Below are 25739 nucleotides of genomic sequence, written 5' to 3'. Positions count from 1 at the left end.
TTTTTTGAAATTCAATTATTACATTCTAGGACATTTATGATTGACACACTTTCATAATTGTTTCAATGTGAAAACAAATTATATCAGTTGAAAGAAGCATAATATTCAAATGTGGATATTTATATTGAATACTTTATTTTCAATGCCAAAATCAAGATGAATCAAGTAGTAGAATTGACTATAATGTAAAAAACATAATTGAGAAGTACCTGTAAAACAAAATATTCATTACCAGAAGTAATAATCATTACATTCTTTATTGCATAAAAAAGTGTTAATTACAGTACAGAGATCAATTTGATTAATTTTGAATATAACTGCAGTTCTGGTGTAGGTCATTAAAGAACTATTTTTTTCACGAATGCAGTCCAACTTATCCATCGTTGAATCATAGCTGTCAATAAAGACGGCTGTGGTTTGAATTTTCTTACTGATAGCTCCAGAAATATTGAAATGGTGATATAAATTAATATTTTCATGTGATATAAATGTAACTACGCAAATTATTTCCATTTATTAGAGTTATTAAAGTAATTGTTTTCTGTCTCAATGAAGTATGAACTATTTATTTTATAGTTATTTGTTTTGTATCCATACAATTTTTTGGGAAGTAGTACTCAGTTGTCTTAAATGTCTTGAAATTATGTATAAAAACTCAATATTTTGTTGGGTTTCTTTAAATTTCATGAAGTTTATCACTTTATCATTATTCAGTGAACAAGTTCGTATATAACATAACCTTAAAACTTAAACAAAATTTGTTCTATCCTTTTATAGGTGCTTGGCTTTCGCCATCGACACAACGAACATTTCATTTCCTAGAAGACTCTTTCAAATTCATTAACCATCACTAGACATGTACAACATCCATGACCTCGCCAGGATTCGAACCCGGTACCTTCGACACCACAGTCAACTCTTCAGTCGACTGGCAGTCTAAAACTTAAAGTGTGAATATCTCTGAGCATAGATTATTCTAAGGTACTTACGTAGAGTTTATAATACTGAAACAAATTTCTCTTATGGTTGGAAAAACTTTAGTGTGCAGGTTTCAAGGGTGGCATAGCTCATTATAAAAATTCAAAATGGCTATATCTTTTGACCTAGATCGAATCGAAAACTATGGTAGGTATAGGAAAAAAGTGTTCCTTTTGACCTCAAGAATCTATTGTTAAAATATAAGTACAAGTCAAAGACTCACCCTGTATACCCAACAAAGAACATTCCGTAAACAACAACAAAATTTTCTCAGAATCTCCTCTTCATATTCGCAAACCATTCCATCACAGAATCAATATCGAGTTCAATTTCCCTAGAGATTTATAATAAGGCCAAACCTGCCAATCTTTTCTGGCCCATTGTTGATCGGAGTCAAGTTTTCAACCTCTTCAATGTTGAGAGACTCCTCTCAGAGCTCTCTACACTCACTGGCATTATACAGAGATCAAATATAGTGCCAGGTAAATATTCAGTTATATCGACTTACCGCAAAATTTTAATGTAGTCAATAAAGTATCTGGCAGCTTTTCAATTTCACTAGTGCATTTTTCATACCACGAATCTCATTCTGTTTCAGTTAAAACTAGAAACGATTATATTTTTTTGGTTTCTCAATTTAAAACATAACTCTTTCAAAGATAAAAATGGAGTCGGTGTTTTTCAAATGAGACACCCTACATAAGACTTGATTAAAATTATACGAAGGACACAAAATGAATTATATATCGAAATGAATTGAACATATTTATACAGGGTGTATCTGAATGGGACCCCAAAAGAGTGAGGGGTGACCTCACCTCAGAAAAGTTATATCCCTCCGAAGATTAACAAAATAAAATTCTAATAAATATTGTAATTATATTTTCGATATTCGACAGGTTTTCGTTAACTGTTTGATCACTATTGTTTTACCCTAGTAGAATCATAATTTGGTTGGCTCTAGCCTAACAATACAAGTTCTCGTATATGCTCAAGAATTCGAGAAAACTTGTAGAAAACAAAATATTGTTAAATAAATTGGGCTTTTCAGACATGTTTTTTTCAAAAGAAAAATTTTCATCCAAAATTTAAAACAAACAATAACAAAAAATATATTAGGGGTTGGTTGTTTCAACCCCTTCTAAGCAAACTTCAAGGTTGATAAAATTCCGAAATGTGTAGTTTTCGTGGAAAATAATATTTACAAAGTTTCGTGTCTTACTCTCAATAAACATATGAAAATTGTTGATCTTCGGAGGAGTGTAAATTTTCCGGGGGGCGGTTTTCCAAAAATTTTATACCAAATACCCAGCTTAATTTTCATCAGAGAATCCCACTAGATATTGTTTTGATGTTATTCAGATACACCCATCAGAAAAATAGTCTGTTATCCTTTTCAAAGTTATTGAGTTTTTTGTCTTTATTCTTCTGATAGGTCACCTCATATATGAATATTTTTCATTAATTTCGAGATTCAATTCATTTTGTATTCATATTATAATTCAGTAATATAGGTTGTTACCATTCATTTAGAAATTAATCATCGATTCAGACATATAGAGGGACACCCTCTATATGTCTGGACTACAATTCTATAATGAATAAAAATAGTATTAAATCTCCAAATATGTGAAAAATATTTATATATAGGGTGTCGCATCGAAAAACTGAGTCGAAAAACCCAATATTTTTGAAACGGATGACATTTTTGAGAAACCGATAAGGAAATAGTTTTCGACAAATTTACATTTGATAAAACTTCGTTGCAAAATATAGGGTGTCCCACTAAAAGAACACTAACTCTGCTTCATATCTCTGAAACGGAAATTAATTTTTATGATCTGTTATGGATATCACATAAAGCATGAAAATTACTGAAAAAAAAGTGTTAGTATTTTGTGAATATCTCGAACAGAAACTAAGATATAGCGAAATATTTGAAACAGTCATTTTCCCGAAACGCCTTGTAACTTGAGAACGAATCAAGATATCTATGATGTCCTTTCTAATATCTGATTATTTCGAAAAATGGGCTCGGGGTTCTTGAATATTTTTTCTCTAAGTCTTATCATTCTTGAGATGCTTTCAATGAGCATTGAATTTGAGACAGAAGTACAGCATTTGAAAGCACCCAAATTTGGAATTTCTAAATTCTTGGAGTTTCAAAATGGTCAACTTTTGTGACAGGCCTGACAATGCGATGCGGTATGATAATATATGTAAGTATTTATCGGACAATAAATGAATTCCACATTATTTCGAAGAATCAATCTAAGTTATTTAAAAGAGCAAAATAATGTTTGTGTTCATATTATTATTGAATTCAAGAGACATCCCCCCCTGCCTATTTGGGTTCCATTTCCGGTAACTCGCAACTGAAAACTCCGTTTTCGACTTTGGTTCCGGTCAATCAAGCAAATGCACATCCGTAACATCCCTGAGATATAGGGATTTGTCATTAGTGAGGCAAATCTTATCGTTATGCTCAAAATTCGAAAATTACAGCCATCATAACGAAATGGGACTAAAAACTATGAAAATATAAACTGAAAAACTGATTCCATTCTCGCATCAAGATGAATGATATTTCCTTCTAGTTCCATTCAGATTATATCAACATAATGTTGGTAAAAATGAATTATCATTCCAAATACTCACCAAGCATCTTTATGATCTTCCTGGATGAATTCCTATGTCCAGTGATACTCACATTCTTCCTTCTCATAATCTTGGATTGATGAAGCTTCAATCCGATTAATATATACAGCACTGATATAACAGTCATTGGTGCAATAAAAAACACCAGAGAACTCACTTCGAAAGAGTGTTCAATCATTGGCTCTATTAGCTGGCAAACCTCACAATTCCCATGGTCCACTATCCCAAATTGCATAGCCTGTGGCACGGCCAAGAACACAGAGAAGAACCATATGCCAAAAATGATTCTCACAGCTCTAGACAACTTGGACATCATGTGAGACCTCAGAGGATGGCATATTGCCAAGTACCTCTCCACGGTGAACGCTGTTATGATAGAGACTGTAGCGTTGGAGGAGATCTCAGCGAATAAACCTCTGAGGAAACAGAAGGTAGCTCCGAAGATGTAAGGATACCTGGACCAGATAAGGTAGACCTCCTGAGGAAGTCCGAAAAGCAGCAAGAGCAGGTCCGAAACTGCCAGGCTGAACAGGTAATAGTTAGTTGCCGTGTGCATGGATTTGTTCCTTGAAATAACTATGCAAGTGCTTATGTTACCCACCACCCCAGTGAGAAAAATCACCGAATAAATCACTATGACCGGCACCACGATGTAGAGAGACCCTCTCTGCGGTCCCAAATTCGCTTCTAAACACTCCATTACCGACGCGTTTTGGTCCCCCATGCCGGATACTACATCTCAAACTTATCGCTAAACGACGCACGGGTATGATCAACCACCTGTTGTACCCCTTGTGTTGCCACCGCTGGTTCGCAAAGCACTGGAGCCACTTCGCAGATAGAATTCCACGCGGTATTGCCGCCGCGCAGTGTTTTGCTTTGCCGACAGAAACGAGGTCGACAGTTGCCCGTTTAACAGTGGAATTAGCGAAAAAAAATTAGCGGAATGAGAAGTTCATTAATTCTGTCAAACAATTATAGGAAATGGTAATAGAATCGGGTGCGAAGTTTGCAGGTGATTCGATTTGAATTTATTAAGCGGAAGATAGGAGTGTTCTGCTTGGTGATTTTGAAGGCAAAATGTTTGATCGCATGAAAAGGGATTTTAACTTTTATATTAACATAAGAACATCCGAATAGATGAAACATGATGAAAAGAATTAGTGCTGTTTGTGTTGTCGAAAGTACAGATTACGGATATACAAAGTGTTTCATCATAAACTGGACAAAAATTTAAAGTCGTGTAGGTGACCGTGGGATATTTTTTACCTCATGACATATACCTCGTTTTCGAAACATAAGCAAGATACAGGGGGTTCAAATTAATTTCTGAGCCATATTCTATTGAGTGTGGTCAGTTATGTAAAGAGTGTTTTTTTTTTAGAGCTATAGTACTTTAAATTGCGATAAAAGAAAGATTATTCGATTGAGCTGAATTTTATTTATACGCAAGATAATCTTGTGGCATTACATTTTAAATATGATTTCTGGCATATGACCACCACGGCTGACTCGGATGTAGTCCAATCTAGACGTCCAATTTTCGAAGACTTTTTCCAACATTTGTGGCCGTATATCGGCAATAACACGGCGAATTTTGTCTTCCAAATGGTCAAGGGTTTGTGGCTTATCCGCATAGACCAATGACTTCATATAGCCCCACAGAAAGTAGTCTAGCGGTGTTGAGTCACAAGATCTTGGAGGCCAATTCACAGGTCCGAAACGTTAAATTAGGCAGTCACCAAACTTTACTTTCAATAAATCGATTGCGGCACGAGCTGTGTGACATGTTGCGCCGTCTTGTTGGAACCACAGCTCCTGGACATCATGGTTGTTCAATTCAGGAATGAAAAAGTTAGTAATCATGGCTCTATATAGATCACCATTGACTGTAACGTTCTGGCCATCATCGTTTTTGAAGAAGTACGGACCAATGATTTCACCAGCCCATAAAGCGCACCAAAAAGTCAGTTTTTCTGGATGTAACGGTGTTTCGACATACACTTGAGGATTAGCTTTACTCCAAATGCGGCAGTTTTGTTTGTTGACGTAGCCATTCAACCAGAAGTGCGCTGTTACGAGATGTTGTCAAGCGTGATTTGGTAATGCCCAAAATCGAAGAAAATTAGGCACCGGACGTCGAAGCGGCACAATGAAGTTCAAGATCGATGTCTGAAGCCGATTACAAACTGATTTGCGACAACTCTATCTTTGGTGGTAAGAGGTTAGGAGGACAAGACCATCCTATCACTGTCCGAACTGTTTACCGCCGGATAAGAATTTTTGGACTGCAGCAATTTTTGGACGATTAAGCATCGCCGGCAACGATTACAGTGGTGTAGAGAACGTCAACATTGGAATGTGGAATGGCATCAGGTCGTCTTTTCTGATACATCTCGATTCTCCTTGTGTGCACATGATGGCCTAGAAGGGTTAGACGTGTTATCGTGCCCTCCGTGAGTTTTTGGCGATTTTGGATATTTTTTCAAGTTGTTATTTTCAAAAACTATAACTTTGTGGCCCTTGTTGCATGTGCTATTTTACATTGTGAATTCCTCCACTTTCAGTGAGTGAATTTGGGTAATTATTCTCAATTGACTGATATTCTGAGCGACGTTACTCATTAATTAAAAGAAAAACATGCCTGTAAAGTGTGTATCATATGGTACTACGGCCAGCAGAAATAAACCAGCTGTGAAATGTTTTTCATGTACTATCGAAATTCACCTCACACGCCTTGGAGTATCGACTGATTCTCTGAAAACTCTATGTAAGGCTGGATTCTTTAAATTAGTTAGTGGGGGATGCTCTTCAGAATCGGCCAATTCTAGCAGATAAAATATAAGAAAAAAGCTTGATAAGATGGTATTGGATTTGGCTTCTGTCGCATATCAACAGTCTGAATTTTGATGTCTCTCAATTTCTATGGAAATAAAATAGACTATTTCGAGTCTAAATTAGTTATCTCTGAGAAAATGAGCCGTTGGTTAGATGGGATTGAAGTGCGCCTTTGAGACTTTGGAGAGTGAAAACGAGAAACTGCATCAGAACATCAATATGTTACAACAGCAGTTGAGATCAAGGAGTGTGGGTGTTGTCGGCGTTCCCTAAAAGAAAAATGAAAATGTGCTGAGCATTACTGAGAAGATCGCACTGAAATCCAATATTTCTGATGTAAAAAATTTCATTGAGAGTTTCCATAAGATTCATTTCGTGCCAAAGAAGGACAACAGGAGCAGACCTATTTTGATAGATTTCAGGAGCAAGTCATACCGAGATTGTTCCTTGCGAGCCTATAAGGGTAACAAAGATGGTATTAAAACGAGCGAAATCGGTTTTGTCGAAATTGAGAGTACTATTTATAAGGAGAAAGAATAAGGAAATCCCCTCAAGGAAAAGTGCTTTCTCTTGAGGGTATCTCCTTGTTATTTCTCCTTGTGTTATTACAATCCCCTCGTTAGCCTTTCCACATTAGTACTATTTATGTAAATTAAAGTCTTTCTCAGGACACCCAGAGAATTTTCAATGTTACTGAAATGTTTTCCAAGGAGAATGGTTACAAGTATGGCCGGATTCAGAATAAAAAGGTTTTTGTTGAGGAAGGATGAAATTTCAGGAATTGCTCGTATCACCACAGAGGACCTGACCAAGCTTCCTCCTCATCATCCCGTTCTGGATGTTCTAGTGGAATCTGCCGGCGAAATGGTTAATTCTAGAAGATCAAAACAATTTTTTAACGTGAACTACTGTACAGTGCATCCCATTTTGGGTGAGACAGCCAGGTTTCCCGCTTGTTATTTAAGATAGAGCCTTGCGATTTTCCTGTCCTACTTTATCGTGAAACTCAAGTTGGTCTAATCAGATTTTGCATAACTGTTTCCGTTCAAAAGATACAGGGTGATTTTGGAAATCGATACTTTTCGGACCCCTCCTTTATCTCCGAAATTATTAGAAATAATGCTGAGCTGAAAACAACGTCTCAATCAGAATTCTGCGTACAATCCAGTGGCGTACTCAATATTTTTTTTCGGGGTATGATTTTGAAGATTCAACACAAACTTATGTTTTTTTTAATGGAACACCCTATATATCATTACTTCGTTGAATTCGTTATTTTTTTCTCTTCAAAATGATATATGATACTATGTAGGTAGGATGTTCAGAAATGTTGAAAAAAAACTAAAACGTCAAATAATGATGATTTTTTGTAAATGGGCCATGAATTTTCTGTTTCAATAAGAGGATTATTACTTTCGATTTTTAAAAGTAGTAGGTCATTGATGACACAAACATCCTTGTTGTTATTATGGCTACTATGCATTTGGGAGCATTGTTTCATCAAGTAGGCATTGGAGGGGAAAAACCAATCTGATCTAGCTGTCATCGCTATAAATTATTGTTATCATTATTGATTCTCCTTTTCTATGGGAAATCCATTGCCCATTAACAAAAAATCATCATTATTTGATGTTTTAGTGTTTTTTAAACATTTCTGAACATCCTACCTACATAGTGTCATATATCATTTTGAAGGGAAAAAAATAACGAATTCAACGAAGTAATGATATATAGGGTGTTCCATTAAAAAAAACATAGGTTTGTGTTGAATCTTCAAAACCATACCCCGAAAAAAAATATTGAGTACGCCACTGGATTCTACGCAGAATTCTGATTCAGACGTAGTTTTTACCTCAGCATTATTTCTAATAACTTCGGAGATAAAGCAGGGATCCGAAAAGTATCAATTTCCAAAATCACCCTGTATCTTTTGAACGGAAACAGTTATGCAAAATCTGATTAGACCAACTTGAGTTTCACGAAAAAGTAGGACAGGAACATGAAAACCGCAAGGCTCTATCTTAAATAACAAGCGAGAAACCTGGCTGTCTCACCCAAAATGGGATGCACTGTACAATCAATAACGAGATGTCGCTGATCAATTGGGATACATTGTTAAGTGGTGAAAATGTTGATGTAAATGTGGAAACTTTTTATAATGTTCTAAATACTCTAATTCAAAAATTAATTTCATCTATCATCCATCAAAAACTAATCGTAAGTAACGTCAAAAATTTCAAAACTTATGTAAATTACGAAAAATGTTCTTGTTTACGCAAAGTATGCAAAGAATTAATTTGGAGAGACTTCACAGCTTATATTTCTCGTGTAAAAAAAAAAATTGTGGATAATCCTGGAAACTTCTGGTCATGTTTCGGAAAATCGTAAAGGAGCAGAGAGGGGATGCAAGTAGATTTTTCGCAGATGTTTTCGAGGATCCCCTTAAGCTCGTTATCAAAAGAACCGATGGTGAGAATATGACGGATTCCACATATGTTCACCCTGATCGGTTCAAACGAAATCTTAAATGAAATTTAAAAATGAAAACAGATTAGGTCTTTTGCAGTTTCGCCCATCACTCCACTCCATATTATTTTCAATCAATCACTGCGTACTGGAGGTTTCTCCAAAGAGTGGAAGCTTGCTACAATCACTCCTTTTCACAAAGATGGGAAAACGAATTTAGTGTCCAACTATTATATATATATATTCTTTTGAGAAAGAGCAATAAAAAATATTAATTTCAAACAATCAAGCATATGTGTCGATGAATCTCAGTATTAGCAGAGGAAATGTAACGGGGCATCATACATTTCAACGTATGATACAAGAGAACAGATAAAAACCTCAGCAAAAACTCCGTCTCCCCGTATCGGTGTAGTGACTGGTTTGTGTAAACGTTTACAGAATAAGCTGACATAATTTATATTGAAGGACTTCCTCTTCAACCAAAACAAAATTTTCTTTATCCTCTCTTTTCGGTTGACGACTCTATAATTTCCAATTGGATCCTAAAACAAACAAAAACAAAAAAAAAGCAGAAAGGAATACTAAATATTAGTTTTCATTATATCGATTTGAAGTTAACTACCCATTCTAAGAAAGAATCTGAAACTGAATGGATAGCTTGGAAATCATCATGAAATTTATAAATCGGACAATCATTCACCAAGTGGTCAATGGTCTCTTCTACACCACACTCACATAGTGGGCTATCAATAGAATGCCATTTGAAGAAGAGGGTACTATTACAACGACCATGACCAGTTCTAAGTCGATTCAAAATACACCAAATTTTCCTAGGAAGATTGAAACCTAGAACTTTTTCTGAGGGATCACCGACAAGACTTTTGTTGAAGACGTTAGAAGAAGTCCATCCCGAACGCCAAATTTCCTTGTCGCTTTCATTGGATTCAAGGAAGGTATTAGTCCATAAAGGTTTGCGTGATTTCAATCACGCAAGTTTTTCAGATCTATTGAAACTGACTTTTCATTTTATTCGCTTCAATCGAAAATCAGCACTAAGTAGCATGGATTTTTTAGGGGTAGATCAGTTCTCACTAATCTATCGCTATATATCAAGGTAACCAAGTGGGCGCTGTTTACACTGATTCATCCAAATCTTTCGACAAAATTCATCATGAAACACTTTTATAAGTCCTCCATTATGGCGTGGGATTGAATATGTAGAGTTGGGTTGGGTCATGCCTGTGCGAAAGATCTTAATTCGTCATTTTAAATTATGCATTTTCGTTCAATCACAGGGTTTAATCGGCAGTGCCGCAGGGTTCTCATTTGGGACCACTCCTTTTTATATTATATATTGAAGATATCTGCAAATTTTATTACCTGCACTATTTGTTTTTGAATGGTAACAAGTGCTAATATCGTTTACTAAAAATACCAAAATCTTAAGCACTTCCCTATCTCTGAATAGTATGATTCAGAAGAGAGTAAAAGCAGTTTAGGACCTAGAAAAATATCTGGATTCGAAATTATCATTAGAACACCATATAGATGATTTTGTTTCCAGAGCTTTCAGAATGCTCGGTTTCATTCTGAGAATTTCGCGTGCATTTAGAAGTGAGGATAGGTTCTTTTTTTCACTAGTCCGCAGTTTAGTCGAATATGCATCCCCGATTTGGAATACCTTTTATTATAAATATATTAATCGTATAGAAAGAATACAAAAAAATTCACTAGAGCCTTGTACTACAAATTCAGGAATAGGCATGTTGAGTGTCTCTATGGTGCAAAGTTGAGAGTTTACAGAATGATTATTCTACATTGAGCAAAGAAGGGTTATATTCGTTTTATATCAAATCATGAATGGTCACTTCGATTTGCCCTCATCAGCGACGTTTATTTGAACAAGAACGTTTTTTACCGGTCGTCGCGTAGAGAACTTCTTTATGTCTCAAGAGCACGCACATCATTGTATTACAACTCTATCTTTTTAAGTATCATGCGGTTTTATAACTGGGACATTTTTTATCGATATTTTTAACATTTCCCCAGTTGTTTTCAGGGAAAGAATATGTTTGTACTCATGTAGAAATAACTAATTTGTTTATTTTTTGTGGTATTAATGATATTAAAGAGATTTTTGTCTGATAGTTATGTTCATAATCAATTGTGGATTTCTTTTTTTTTGTGAATCCTTATAATTTGGTTATTATTATAAAGATTCCAGTTTATGTTAAATGGATAAAAAATAAATGAAATATAGCAATAAATCAGGAACTACTGTTGATAGTTAATATCGTACCTACTAGTGCGAGTATTATCGTGATAGTAACTATAACTATGAAAATGAGCCTTTAGACGTATAATATTATATTATTATTATAATATTGATAATAAATTGGACTTCAACCTACACACCAAGTTTATGAAGAGAAAAACCATATCAAGAGCCAAATATTTTTCCAAATTAGTTCACATATAAAACAATCTGTAGACCTTTATTAGAATACGCACACTCAGTGTTTGCCAACTGCAAGCCTCCAGCAATTAAAAATCTCACAGTAGCAGAAAGCACCGCATTGAGAACCATAACCCGAATGAGACATCCTAGAAATCCACTTCATAATCCTCCAAACAGTCTACTTCATCTTAATACCAGAACAGAACCTATTGCGAATGAACAGACTGAATAAGGCATTCTATAATAGGTTACTTCAGTTCGATGAAGTGATTTCTCTCAGGAAGACAGAAGAAAAACATCTAAGAGAAAACATCCAGAACTCTCATTAATAGCAAAATCAAAAGTTTGATATGAAAAAACGAAATATATAACTTAATAACCTTTTACCTTAAACAAATTGAATGTACCAAAAATTGTTAAAATACAGGCTGAAGGACCCTTGGTCGATGGCCAATTGCATATGCAACAACGTACTGTTATTATTATTATTTAGAAGTTGACAATATGAACAAAATCAGTTTAATTAATCGGAATAATATGTGACTTCAGAATGAATTGAATGCAATTCTGTAGTTTACAGCGCTAAACATAGCATCACCAAAGAATTAGTAATTTGTGGCATTGCCATTTGCCGTATTTGGCGATGAAAGGTAGACATAAATATTTCTAACAGGAGTTAGGAAAAATACACGAAACGTACCGAACTATATGCTCAAAGAGAATTGATAGATACTCCGTTTTTTTATTTTATTATTATTTATTTTCTTTTTGTTTATTTCCCCGTTTTTTATGACCTATTTTTTGCATCTGTTGCCACTCGCGTATTCACTTTCAACTTCATTAGTTAGTAATGTTGAATTGGCCCGGATAGATGAAATTGACGAAGTATTTAATATTTCTTCCAAATATTTGTAATATTTTCGTCATTAATATATTCCTATCTACAAACTTCCTCGTACTCTTCAGCTTAGAAATTTCGAATGATTCTTTCTCGTACTGCAATTCATTGTTATGATTCCTATTGTCATTATATAATGTCGTACATAATGTTCTTTTTTATTTCCAGATATAATTGTAATATATGCCTGGTCAACTTTTGGATGAGAAAAATTATGTTTGGATGAAAAAGCCCTCCAGTATATATAAATATGTCCGCTTGAGAGACCTTGGGAAGTTGCCATCTCTAAGGACTGGTATTATATTATATATATTATATATAACCAACGGTTGAATCGAGCGTCAACTACCAAATTTCGTATTTCTAGAGAAGAATGTGATAGTTGACGCAACGGTTGAACCGTCGGTTATCTAAATTAACCATCGGTTAAGCTACAATTTCAATGAATCTTTTGATCACTGTCATCAGTATTCCGTTATATCCAAAAGATCCTTTATTTTGAATTGCCTTCGCAATCCTGACGAACTCATCTGTTGTTATTTCAAAAGGAAAAATGACCTTTAATTATATCGAGTTGATGTGGTATCTGAAACAACTGAATTGCGAAAAGAAGATTAAGTATTCAGTGAGATGTGGTCACCGATAAAGTGCTAATTAGAAGGCAAGTTTTTGTTGTTTATACTTGTTTTTTCTGTCGATAACTTGATTGACCACTTTCCAAATCAACTTAGATTTATTATTGAATTTATCGATTTTTTTCTATCAGCAATTTCTTCCTTTTCAATTTAATGCACTTGTTATTTGTATTCTGGTGAATTTGGTAAATTTCAAGGTGAAATTGTGCATAAGCATTCCAATTTTTTCTTGAGTTCCTGAACCTCAGATGATTTATCCACATATTTCTTTCGGGATGATTGGCCTTTCATGGCGACAAATGAGATTCAATATCAACAATGCTATGTTAGATAGAGCGATCGTCCCAATTTTCGACAGAAAGAAATTCCAATAAAATTTCAACTGCTGAATTGTTTATTAGTCGAATTTACGTCCTGATAGATTCAAAAAGGACTTTTCTAATAGGAAAAGAGAATAGTTGAGCGGTATGATTTGATTTATTCGATAGGGGGACAGCGACAACGTAGTTGTTCAAATTAGTTATGAAATTGTCAATACAGGACACAGGTGGCTGAATTTGATGGTATTGGTGAATTAGTACTCAGAGATTCAGTGTGGAAAACTCCATTCTTTTTTATAAAATTTATTTCAAATGTAAATATGTATTTTTTATGGATTCGAATTTAAATCGAATAGGTAGATGATTCAGGAAACGTGGGATATAATAAACAATGTACGTGCTCCATAGAATTCTAATGAAAAGATGATGAAATATATTAATTGAATTCAATTTCAGATTCTTTTGCTGAGTGTCGACTTCATAAAACGCTCAAACATTTCGTTTTTTCTTCTTCAATATGATTTAATAAAAGAACAGTATATTGCGGATGAACCATTATTTGTAGGTACGATAATGAGAAACACACTATGTTTTCTATTTAAAAATGATTATTCTGTAGGCGATCAATTTCGGTCATACAACCATAATCAGGCAAGATGAAATATACAATTAATAAAAATTGCAAACGTTATTCTTCCAACATTATACAATATGAAATTGAGGTTATAAGACTGAATTTAGAAGGGCAGCAATGTGCAACATACCGTCAATCAACAGAGAGGGATTTGTCATTCATCAAAAGCAGCGATAATAAAAGATCTTTTCCGATATTTTTAAATAATTTTTAATTTTATTATTCAGAAAAATTCTTCAACTGGCGTGGGTTTCTCTAACGATGTCAAGGAAAACAAGGAAACGGAAGAGGGAATAGCAGGAAAGAATTATTTTTAATTCGAATTCTCGATGCAGAGATATTCAAGATTAGTGAATTCGTTAAAAACTGTGGAATTCGTTGGAATCAAAAAAGAAAAATATTCAATTCATTCTTCCAGGAACCCAGATTTTTTGGAAAAAGAAGATAATGCCGCCGACCATCATTTGCCGTCCATCTATAGCGTGTCCTGTGGTTTCAGGTTTTTCTGCTAAGATTCGACTTCATAAAAAACTTGATCATTTGTTTTTTGTTTACTTTATGAGTATCGAGTCAAACAATCGGATGGAGAGGATGAACTATTATTTCAAATTCGAATGCACCCACACACAACACTAGTTAATTTCATATAAAAAATAATATAATATAATGGAATGTGGTATGACACAAAAACAAACTTCTTATATTTTTCTTAAGAATGATAAGTTAGCAATGGTGAAATGGAATTGTTTCCCGTATATTCCGTTCCATTCTTGAGAATCAACATTCGAATTGAAAAGAAAAATAATCCATAGTGGTGCCGAAGGTACCGGGTTCGAATCCTGGCTAGGTCCTGGTTTGTACAGGGTGGGCAAATTTCGATGTTTTAGCACCACAACTTTTAAACCAGAGGAGATAGACAAAATCCGATACCCCATTCTCGATCTCTTTTTCTGAGAAACTAACAAGGGAAGTATGCATTTTTGGTCACCTTCTTTTGTTTTCGAAATAAGGAAAAATGGAGATATCGAAAAACATTTATATCTCCGTTAATACTGATGATAAAGCTCTGAAATCAAAACATTATACAGGCACTTTTACACGTAGAATCCAGTGGCGTGCACGTCTTTCCAAAAGGGTTTTTAATTACGAAGCTATGACCCAAAGTTATGTTTTTTCAAATGAGAACACTAGATTTCTGTGACATTTTTTGAAAGCTTAATTATTCCTGATTTCAAAAATATATGACATTGTATGGTTTGTAATGTTTTGATTTCAGAGCTCTATCATCAGTATTAGCGGAGATATAAATGTTTTTCAATATCGTCATTTTTCCAATTTTAGCTTATAACTCGAAAACAAAAGAAGGTGGCCAAAAATGATACTACCCTTGTTAGTTTCTCAGAAAAAGAGACCGAGGATGGGGTATCAGATTTTGTCTATCTACTCTGGTTTAAAAGTTGTAGTACTAAAACATCGAAATTTGCCCACCCTGTACATGTCGGTGATGGTTAGGTTAGAGGCTAATGATCGTAGCAATCGATGCCTTCAAGGGAAGAAAAAAAAATCCATGAGCCGCCCTAAGTAGCAATAAAATTCGGCAACGTTCAGCAAAGCGAACGCTGACAAGTCTGATAAGTGTATGAATTTTTAAGTGTCAATGTAACCCAGCTCTATGAGGGGATTACGCAACATCTGGATATTTATGAGTATAATGCGAAATACGACATCTCCGATGGTTTTTGGAGTTAATTAAATTTGTCGGTATCCCTCCCTGTTGCTGCTGACCGAATTGAATCTCATTTGGTACTTCGAATTTCAACACATATGAGATTTGTTAATATAGCTTGAAATGCCGCCTTTGAATTTGGCGCTCTAGGCGACTGCATACCCTGCCTCTCCCATGCGACGGCCCTGCTCGGAGGATATCGCCCACACTGTGCAATAAATTAACAATTGGCTAATTTCTACCACAGGCGAATCCCGAACTGTCCCTTAAATACTTTGGTTTGATGTTTTCGGACGAAATAGATTATGTTAATGAATTCACGGTCTTATATCCACAAGAAAGGAGTCGGGATACGTGGTACTGCTCAAAGGGTATCCCATCCCATGGACTGTTCACTCAGAGAATGAATGTAGATAGAAGGAGTATACGTCATTTTCTGTGAGCGAATTTTGTCGCCAACATGAAAAATCAAACTTGACGTAAGGAAGGGAATGGGAACATAATATATCAGTGGCGCAACATTCGGTAAAAAATATCTCACTGAAATGTAATAGTTCCCAAATTGAAATGGTTTCCGAGCGTTCATTTTTAAAAATCAAAGGTACAGTTGAAATGATGAAGTTAGTTAGATTAGATACTAAAATTGAATAGATAAGATTTTAATAACCAAAATTAGGATACTGTTGAATTCAATAATATATGTACTAAATAGTATATACAGGGTGTTCTGATTTGTTTCCGACAAACTGAAATGTATGATAGATCACATCATTTTAAGCAAAAAAGTTCCTATGAACATGGGTCCGGAAATGCTTCGTTTCCGAGATACAGGGTGTTAAAGTTGAAAAAATAATTCGCGTTTTCTTTAATATGTTCTGACTGCTTCGAAATCCTTTCATGAAATTATTCCTATTGAAATATTAAATTTAAATTCATTTTGAAAATTTCTAAGGCGAAATGCATGCGGATTTTCTATTGCCCACTAATAAGTAGAAGTGGTATGCTATGTAATTGTTGTTTTTAAGTGTTCTGAATATTCTGTTTCCTGAAATATTGTGTTGTTGGGATGCTTTACCAATACTGAGTTTTTATTTTCTTCGAAGGTCTGTAAAATCCTATTTCTCTGTAGATGATTTCTTCTTTGTATGCTTCGTTCGGGCCTTTGGTAACCAAAACCATTTTCCTGTATTTGTTGATAAGCTATTGACTTAGTTAACTATAATTATAATTAATGACATCTGAACCTAACAAACTTTAAATCTGTCATTGTGTATAGCCATTTTAAATCTATTGCCGCAACAATTGTTGAATGTAAAACAATCAATCATTCGAAGATGTCATTTGTGCATTCAACAGAACGGTGGACATTTCGAACACCTTCTTAAAAAATTATTATGTTATTTTGTTTTGTTCTAAATTGTTACTTCTAAAAAATATTTAATTTAAAATTATTACAAATTTGTTTCTACATGTCTTAGAGATTACAAAAATATGGATTTGGCTTAAAATGCGTTTTTCTCTGAAACGGTTGCCCCTACCAACTTAAATGAGTTATACCTTTTTTAACTAGAAAAGTCAGTGGAATCGAATTTTTCAGTCCAGAATGACGTACAGGGTAGCACAGAAAAGTTGCTACGGTTTAAAGGGGACGAAATGATTGCCAGTGGCGCCCTCTAGAAAATACAACCAAATCGACCACAAATTTGAATTTCTCACCTCAAAAAACCCTATGTACCAACTTTCATGCAATTATTTGGAATCAGTCGAAAGATATTAAAGAAAACGCGAATTATTTTTTCAACTTTAACACCCTGTATCTCGGAAACGAAGCATTTCCGGACCCATGTTCATAAGAACTTTTTTGCTTAAAATGATGTGATCTATCACCCGTTTCAGTTTGTCGGAAACAAATCAGAACACCCTGTATAAATAAATCAAATAACACATTAGTACAAATAAATTAAATGAAAACTCAGTTATTGATTTGAATAAATTCAAACAAGACTGAAGGAACAAATTCAAACTAATATTCTTGTTGCGTTAATAGAACATAAGTATGTCTCTACCGATGCTACGTAATGATTTCTACCAGAAAATAACGAATAAAAACTACACTCTCAAAAATCAGAAATATATTTGACAGAGAATATATGATGGGAATAATATGAAATGAACAAAATCGTGTTATTGATTTCTGAACCAAATAGTTCTGTTCAATATTTATTCATTATTTTATATTATTTCCACATCAACACCACTTGTATATTATTGTGAATAAATAAATAAATAAATAAAAAATAATTATGGTAATTATATAATGGGAAATTGCAAAAATTTCTCGTTCTTAGCATAAAAAATTAATTAATCCGTTTTTTCAAAAATTCGAGGCTTTATTGTGAAAAACTGGTTATAAATTTATGATACAAATACTTTCTCCCATATTTCAGACAGCGTACGAAACTTGCGTTGATAAGACAGGTCATCTTTTGAAGCCATCCACGAATCGATCCAATTGCTGGTCAGCCAGGACGTGTGCCATTGATCGAAACAAGTGGTAGTCCAAGGAAGCAACGTCTGGAGAATACGGTGGGTGGGGTAGGAGTTCCTTTTCCTTTTCACTTTTGCAATATGAGGTCGAGCAGTTTATCTTGTATCTCGTTTGTCTTTCAATGCTCGGCTCAAATCCATTGATTGCGTTCGATAACGATCGCCTGTGATTGTTTCAGTCGATTTTCACCAAATACTGAGCATGACCTTGAAAGAGTGATTATTCTATTTGGCCGTCGACGTGGAAGCATGGCCGGAATATCCCCATGATTTTCTGCGCCTAGGATTATCGCATTGAACCTATTTTTCGTCACCTGTCACAATTGAATGCAAAAATCCCTTCCGTCTTTGCCTTGTAAACAGCTGTCCACAAGCAAGCAAACGCCGTTCAACATCTCTCAACTTCAACTATTCAACAATTTCTTTGTTTCTGAATCATTCGCATGACTTTCAGGTGTTTTGAAATGGCTTGTTGCGTCACTCTCAATGATCCTGCCAATTCTTGTTGCATTTGACAGGAGTCTTGATCGAGTAATGCCTCCAATTCTGCATCTTAGAAAACCTTCTCTCTTCCCCTGCCATGCTGGTCTTCTATCAAAATCACCGTTCTCGAAACGTCGAAACCACTCTGGGTACACTCCTTCAGTCATAGCGTATTTGAGATCATTCGATGAGCCTCAGCCTCAGATTTCTGCATATCAAAGCAGAAAATTAAAACTTCCCGCATATTACGAGAATTTGAATTGTGAGCTGACAAGTTTAATCGAGAATAACTTCATGATTTAGACACAAATCGACTCATATTTCGATGGCAATATGTTAACGAATATTTCAGCTTATAATATGACATCTACGATCTATTTATTTCGACTACCACTTCTATTGCAGAACAGCGGAAGCAAAGTTGAACAACAATATCTTCATCATTCTTCTCTAAAAATTCTTTATAAAAATCATCATTTTGTTTATATGAGAAAAGCTATCTGGTTTAACATGGAACAATTCCTCAAATTCAATTTGGGAAAATTGAAATTAATAAAATCAATGAAATTTCAATTTTGGAAATATATTAGTTATATTAGTTGTTCATTTTTAGGTGACAACCCAGGAGCTAATTTACTGTGCCTGAAATGGTGGCTTCTTACTTAAAAAAAAATGAGAACTGCACCTCTTGGCCATATTTCACTATTCCAAGCCTTCGTCATTTCATCTCGACGCATCGTGACTTTCATAGAAGAAAGGTGTTTGGTAGGATGACTCTCACAAACAACGCTTCTCTAGTAATTTAACAAAGTCTTCCAGCTTGAACTATGTTGTTTTCAATATTGCGTCCAATTAAAAATCTCCAATTCTTTCACTTTGAACAACTTTGAAGCCCTCTTGAATAGTTTCAGTGCTTTTGAGCTTTGTCGAGATAGATTCCTTATCGAACATTGATTCACTCAGCTCAGTGGGATTTGAAAAGTTTTGTTTCAGCGATCCATTTTCATCTGAAGTGTCCTTTACAAAGTTTAGGATATTAGTAATTAATACCTGTGCTGATTCTAAGGGATCAATTTGTTTAATGACTTCAGATTCAGTATTTACTCCCCGATTGTTAGTATCAGTTTAAACAAATTTTATATTATTAGTTGTTTTGGGATCTCTCAACTGCGATTTCAAGACGACGTAGATTCAATATTTACAGCTGTTCCTCGCTGATGAATTTTTGTTCGATTCAACTTTTCATTTAGTTCTTGGATTGTTGAATCACGTTCCAATAATTTTTGTCGAATTTGCGTGACAACCTGGATGGACACTATTTCAAGCGATTGTTTTCCTACAACTGTCACACTAAGAATACTTCATACGTTGCTGTGTGAAGCTGGCAACCCCCAATGAAAATTTCAGGATCGTTTGTCCATCGTTGGTCCACGTTTGTCTACCTTCTTTTTTCATTAGTCCAGGCACCATTCGAAAAACACCGTTCATTTTCTGAACTGTACACCCAAATTGCAAAAAAGTGTAAGTAAAATGGCATAAATCATTGGTCCAACGTAAGTCCACTTTTGTCCACCCAATAATTTCATTTGTCCAACCGCAGAAACCAAAATATCGATCATTCGAAATCACGGAAGTTGGCATCCCCAAATGCGAATTTGGGGTCAAAAGTTCAGGATAGTTTGTTCATCGTAGATCAACTTTTGTCCACTCAATAATTTTATTTGTCCATCCCCAGAAACCAAAAAATTCTTTTGTTCGAAACTATGGGAACTCTGAAGTTGGTAGCCCCTAATGCGAAATTTGAGGTCAAAATTTCAGGATCATTTGTCCATAGTAGGTCCACGTTTGTCCATCCAATTATTTCATGTGTCCACATTCCGTTATCTCAAGACAATATGCACATCGATTTAGGAACGACCTTCATAGGGACCTAGCAGTCCTAGCACCGCAAGATAAGGGCAAGTAAAAGATTTAAAAGATCTTTGAGGTGAAATTTTGGCGAGCCCAGAGGTTTCTCCTCAATACTAAGCGGTCCTGATATTTCTCAGGTTTAATGTTGAAAAATAATTTTGTTTGTTCGTTTACTTTTGTTTGGGTGCTGGGTCAGTTGTTACATTTGTCAGCAGAATTCGGGCTCCTGAGCCAACTGACGTAAAATTTGTGTATTCTTATATATTTTTTCCATTATCTCATTCAATTTAAAACCAAACAATTTATAAAAATATTATAAGCATCGAAATAATAAAACTTAGGTACTAAAGCTTGAATATCTGCAGGTAGATACAGAAAATAATAAATATTTTTTTCACAACAAATTCCACAATTAGGGAAAATACGGCAAATTCCAAATTTTCCTATTTGATCGGAAATAACAAAAATAAATATATTTCATCCGATATAATATATATTCACAATAATATAGAATAATTGTGCATTTGAAAATATATGACAATCAGACAACATCGTCTAAGGGGACCCAATGTTCATTACTCTATAAATGTGCATATCATGATAGAACATATGTTATAAAATGTGCAACAAATCAACTTATTTAAGAATCGATACCGAAAGAAGTTTCAAACTTGAAATACTCTACGATTTCCGGAAAATCATGGAAAATTCTTTTCGTTTCAGTACCTGTATTAGAAGGGGAGAGACGCTGATTATTCCCGCAAAATAAGTTATATATTTCTGAAGAAATTATTTCTCCAACTATTGAAAGTTATAACTAGAAATTCTGGTTGGGTGTGTCCCCTGGGAGCCCGCCCTAAGGCATAGAAAATTTCTGCTGAATATCGAAATATATCCATTTATATTTCAGTGACAACAGATCCGACTGAGTCGAGATCTTGAGTTGCAAAAAAGTAACGTAACTCGTCAATATTTCTTTCACAAAGAAGAATTAAGGAAAATCCTCGCACCCGCCGATTTTCAATTTCAAAAGCAATTTGTTGTATGCTTTTTTGAATTTGATATTTCTCACCTTCTACTTAATTTTTTTCAAATGGGAATATATGGATTGTGATACATCAAATGAGAGGTAATTTGATTACCTATTCAGCAATGTGGATAAAGGTGGAATTGTTTGTGGCATTTTTCATTGGAAAATTAGAAAATAATTAACAATTTGTGCTTAGAGAGTAACTGCAATCAGACCAATATTCTCTCATTAATTATTATTAAGGGAATTCCAAGAGCCCATGAATTTTTAATTTCAAAATCAGGTCTCTCTTTGCTTCTTTGAAATCTACTGTTTTCTTCAAATAAGGATATATAGATTATGATATATCAAATGAAAGGACATTCGATTGCACATTGAGCGGTGTGAATTGTTTATTATGACAAAATGGCGAATGCGCGAATTTGAAATTTCTCCTGTTGAATTGACAAAATGTTTCAGCATTGTTTTTCAAAAGAATCCTTTTAAGGTGTGTAATCAAGAACTTCCCAAAGTTCTATTCCAATAGGATAGAATGTGTAGCCATACATGAAGGACAAACACATATACGTTCATTTTATACCTAGACTTAGGTACTTCATTTTTTACTCTGACAAGAAATAAACGAGTTTGTCAATATGAGCAAAACAAAAAGATTCAACAACGATGCTAATGAACGTCGGGCAACGTAGGAGCTTATAAAGTGGGAAACAAGGATGAAGGAGACATCACCTAGCAAAAATACTAGAGTAGTATTCTAAAGTAAAGAATATTTTTCGACCATTGGGCTATAGTATCATATATAATAACTATCATATGCTGAAGAAATTTAAAGTGAATCCTTTCTTCTCAACATATCTTTATACTGTTACTGAGAAAGAAGTTTTGAATGCTATTGAAGAAGATTCCCCTGAGAGAACTAGGAGAGAGTGCAAGATCATAAATGACAGCTTTGTAAAGAAAACATTTCCAGACAATTTAATTGCGACCATAACAATGTTGAAGAAAGAATATCCTGATAATAAAGGGAACTATGAATACCATTTGTTTGAGTTCCTGGAGAAAATTTTTTTTCGTTATCAATCCCAACATGCTCGAGAAGAATATTGAGGGATATAATAGTGTCGAGAATGTTACGCTATCCTGCATAGATCTGAGTAAGGCTTTCGTTAGCATTCCACATGAGAATCTGCTTAATAAACTTCAATATAATGCCATAAAAAGAAGGTCTCTGAAATATTTGCCTCATACAAATTGATCCTAAAAAGTCAAGTGGCATAATTCCTTTTCGAACACGAGAATATTTGAGGTCGGTGTACCACAAAGTTCTATATTTGGACCTATCCTGTTCACGAACGATTTATATGGCTGATAAAATCTGCAGCTATGCAGACATACGCAAAAACAAGCTTGAAAGCAAAAGATCAAAATCCCTAGAAAGTGCTAAAAAATGGTTTTGAGCCAATGGTTTACAAACCGGAAAAACTCAAAAGTTCATTTTTCTACAAAAAAATTAATTAATGCTTTTTAACATATTTAGGGATAACTTTTCAGTCTTCGCTCGTCTGGAACAAAAATGTTGATGGCTCTCGACGGAGATAGGATTTCAAGGGTGGAAACTGCAAAACTAACATATTATTCGGCCGTCCAATGTCAGATGTTAAATGGACTCATTATATGGCGACAAAATACTTGCATCGAAAAGGTTCTGATGTATTATTATCATTGTTATAAATATATATGTACCCAAATGACTCATTTCAATTTAATAAATTGATCAACCCATCATGATGGCAGTTTTCAAATGTTTCTTCGAACTTTCTGTGAACATTCGATATCTCTCGAGAATATAAAGCGTTCTGTGTGCTTGATTTGTACCCGTTTCACTATATTTCCAATATTATCGAGATAATCTTTCTTGCACGCTTTTCCGCACATTCCTTTTGCTTGATTAGAATGCCGAAATATATCCTACTCTATCCACGTCTGCACGCTTTTCTCATTACTAAAATTTCTCACAGCAGTATTATATTTATCCTTTCACAATATTGAGTCACAAGGATCGAATCCATTACTACGGAAATGAAAGACGTATTTTTTCGATATTCTGAATGAATTTTCTATGGTGCTAATTAGCACATCAAAATGAAATTTTGTATGAGGTATAAAATTGTTATATTAAATACGAAGAAAATGATAACGGACATCCCTCAAGGAAAAGTGCTTTGCGTAGACACGTGTTTCGGGTTTTCGACCCTCATCAATGAGGTGAACAATTGTAAGAATGAACAACACTTGGAGGAAAACGACAAACAAATGGAGTCAACAACAGTTGCCCAAAAACCCATTGGGTCTGTCTATGGAAAACATAAATGGGCGGCTGGTTCCTGTTGTTGACTCTGTTTGTTTGTTGTTTTGCTCCAAGTGTTGTTCATTCTCACACCTTTTTATCCTAATGATGAGGCTCACAGAAAAATTTCCAGGCATACCTACAATTCCAAAGTGATAAGATTACTTATCTAAATCAATTATTCAACTCTATCAATTAACCTACTCTTATCAATTAAAGATTAGCCATAGAAATCATCAAAATATTTGGAAATATTTATGTTGACAAAATTAAATGAAGACTACTTGAAGCATTTATCGCTCATATAATCTGTTGAGAAATCTACAAACTTTTTCAATAATTGCAATATAAATGAAATGAGGTGAGGTTGAATTTGATGATATAAGCGATAAATATGGATATGACTTTTTCACCTGAAAATATGCAGTCATTTCGAACTCCCTAGGAGAATTCAGATTATATCATAATCACCATAATCGGGGGTAGATGGTTCATGGCGATTATGTTAATTTATAATAAAAAATATGTAGTGAATTAAAAATTTAGGATGGAATCCGAACGTAATAGTCGGAAGCGAAAATTCGCTGAATGCAGTGACAGGCTCAAGATCATAAATCTCGATAACGCGAGAAATGTGTTCGAGAACTGCGAGAAAATCAGGAAGGTCAGCAGAGTAGGTGGCATCCTTTTCGTCGCAGTTAGCAAGAACATATTGACTCCAGAAACATCATCCATTCTCGCAAATGAGATCAACAAGGCAACATCCACTTCTACTACCACCGAAGTGTTCAGCAAAAGCCAGGAGGACTCTATAGACCTGAGGGGTTCAGTTTGGTAGAGGCCATACAATGTTTGACTTTTCTTACTGAAGACGATCCACAGCCCATGGTCTTGGATAATCTGTGCGTGATGTCTTATGAAGATAAGTTTCAACTTTTGGAAGCTCTGCTGGACGATGGTCGCATAGTTATCAAGGCTAATAGTTTTGAAGGCCAGTCTGGTGATTCTCAACCAGGGCCATCTCATGCTTAACATTATGTTTTTTTGAAATGTATTTCTGTATTTTTGACGTGGATATCCGATAAGTAGAAAATATTAAGTTCATGCTACATTGACTTTTGAAAGTCATTTTCAAAAAATTGCGATGTCTTACGTACCACCTGTTTCGGGAATTCAATATGAAAAAAACGTAACCACAGGTAAGAAATGACAAGTGAGGTATTTCGAAATCAGAATTTCATGGAGATTATGAGTATCACATGAAAATTAGGCATTCTCATTTTGAAAACAGGTTGGTTGAGGTATTGTCGATTCCGTCAAAATATGAATCATTCCTCTAGCCCAAAATTTGTGTGATCGACAGATCGCGCACCATTGACTCACCCTGTATTTTAGTTTTCTGTTCGGAAACATGCGCTCAAAACATGAAATTAGTTAGTCAACTTACTCAGAATTTGGATATTATTTCACGTGAATTAATAATTCTCAAACCATTAATCTCTCTGACTTCTCTCGTTACTCTTCACTGGTAAGGACATAAATCGATGAATTAGAAAAAGTATCGCAACATCTGTCAGCTACTGAAGAAATCAAATTTTCAACCAGCCAAGTTTGTGCGATTTTTCGAGCAAGCAATAAATCCTCAAGTCGAAAAACAATGAAAACGCTTAAAATTTATTGAACTTTGACGCCTAAGTCGTCGTCGGTCTGGGCAATTTGTCATTCAAATCACAGGAAGACAATTTTTCAACCGAATATTATCGTTGGAAGCGTTCTTTGCATAAAACTCAAGATGAGCGGATTGATT

General features: G+C 34.7%; 1 protein-coding gene across 2 annotated transcripts in view; it reads right to left on the bottom strand.

The window, feature by feature from the left end:
• The window catches only part of LOC123686209 (pyrokinin-1 receptor-like), a 143423-nt gene extending 138880 nt beyond the window's left edge, over positions 1-4543 (bottom strand). For both annotated transcript variants that reach the window (XM_045626226.1, XM_045626232.1), the window contains exon 1: positions 3637-4543. In XM_045626226.1, the coding sequence (XP_045482182.1) occupies positions 3637-4360 (724 nt within the window). In that variant the 5' untranslated portion in view covers positions 4361-4543. The remainder of the gene's footprint in view (positions 1-3636) is intronic.
• Positions 4544-25739: the final 21196 nt, after the last annotated feature.

This window comes from Harmonia axyridis, chromosome 1 (genome assembly GCF_914767665.1).
Source record: "Harmonia axyridis chromosome 1, icHarAxyr1.1, whole genome shotgun sequence".
Taxonomy (NCBI): Eukaryota; Metazoa; Arthropoda; class Insecta; order Coleoptera; family Coccinellidae; genus Harmonia; species Harmonia axyridis.
The sequence above is the reverse complement of the archived record's forward strand: the minus strand, read 5'-3'. Positions and strand labels throughout refer to the sequence as shown.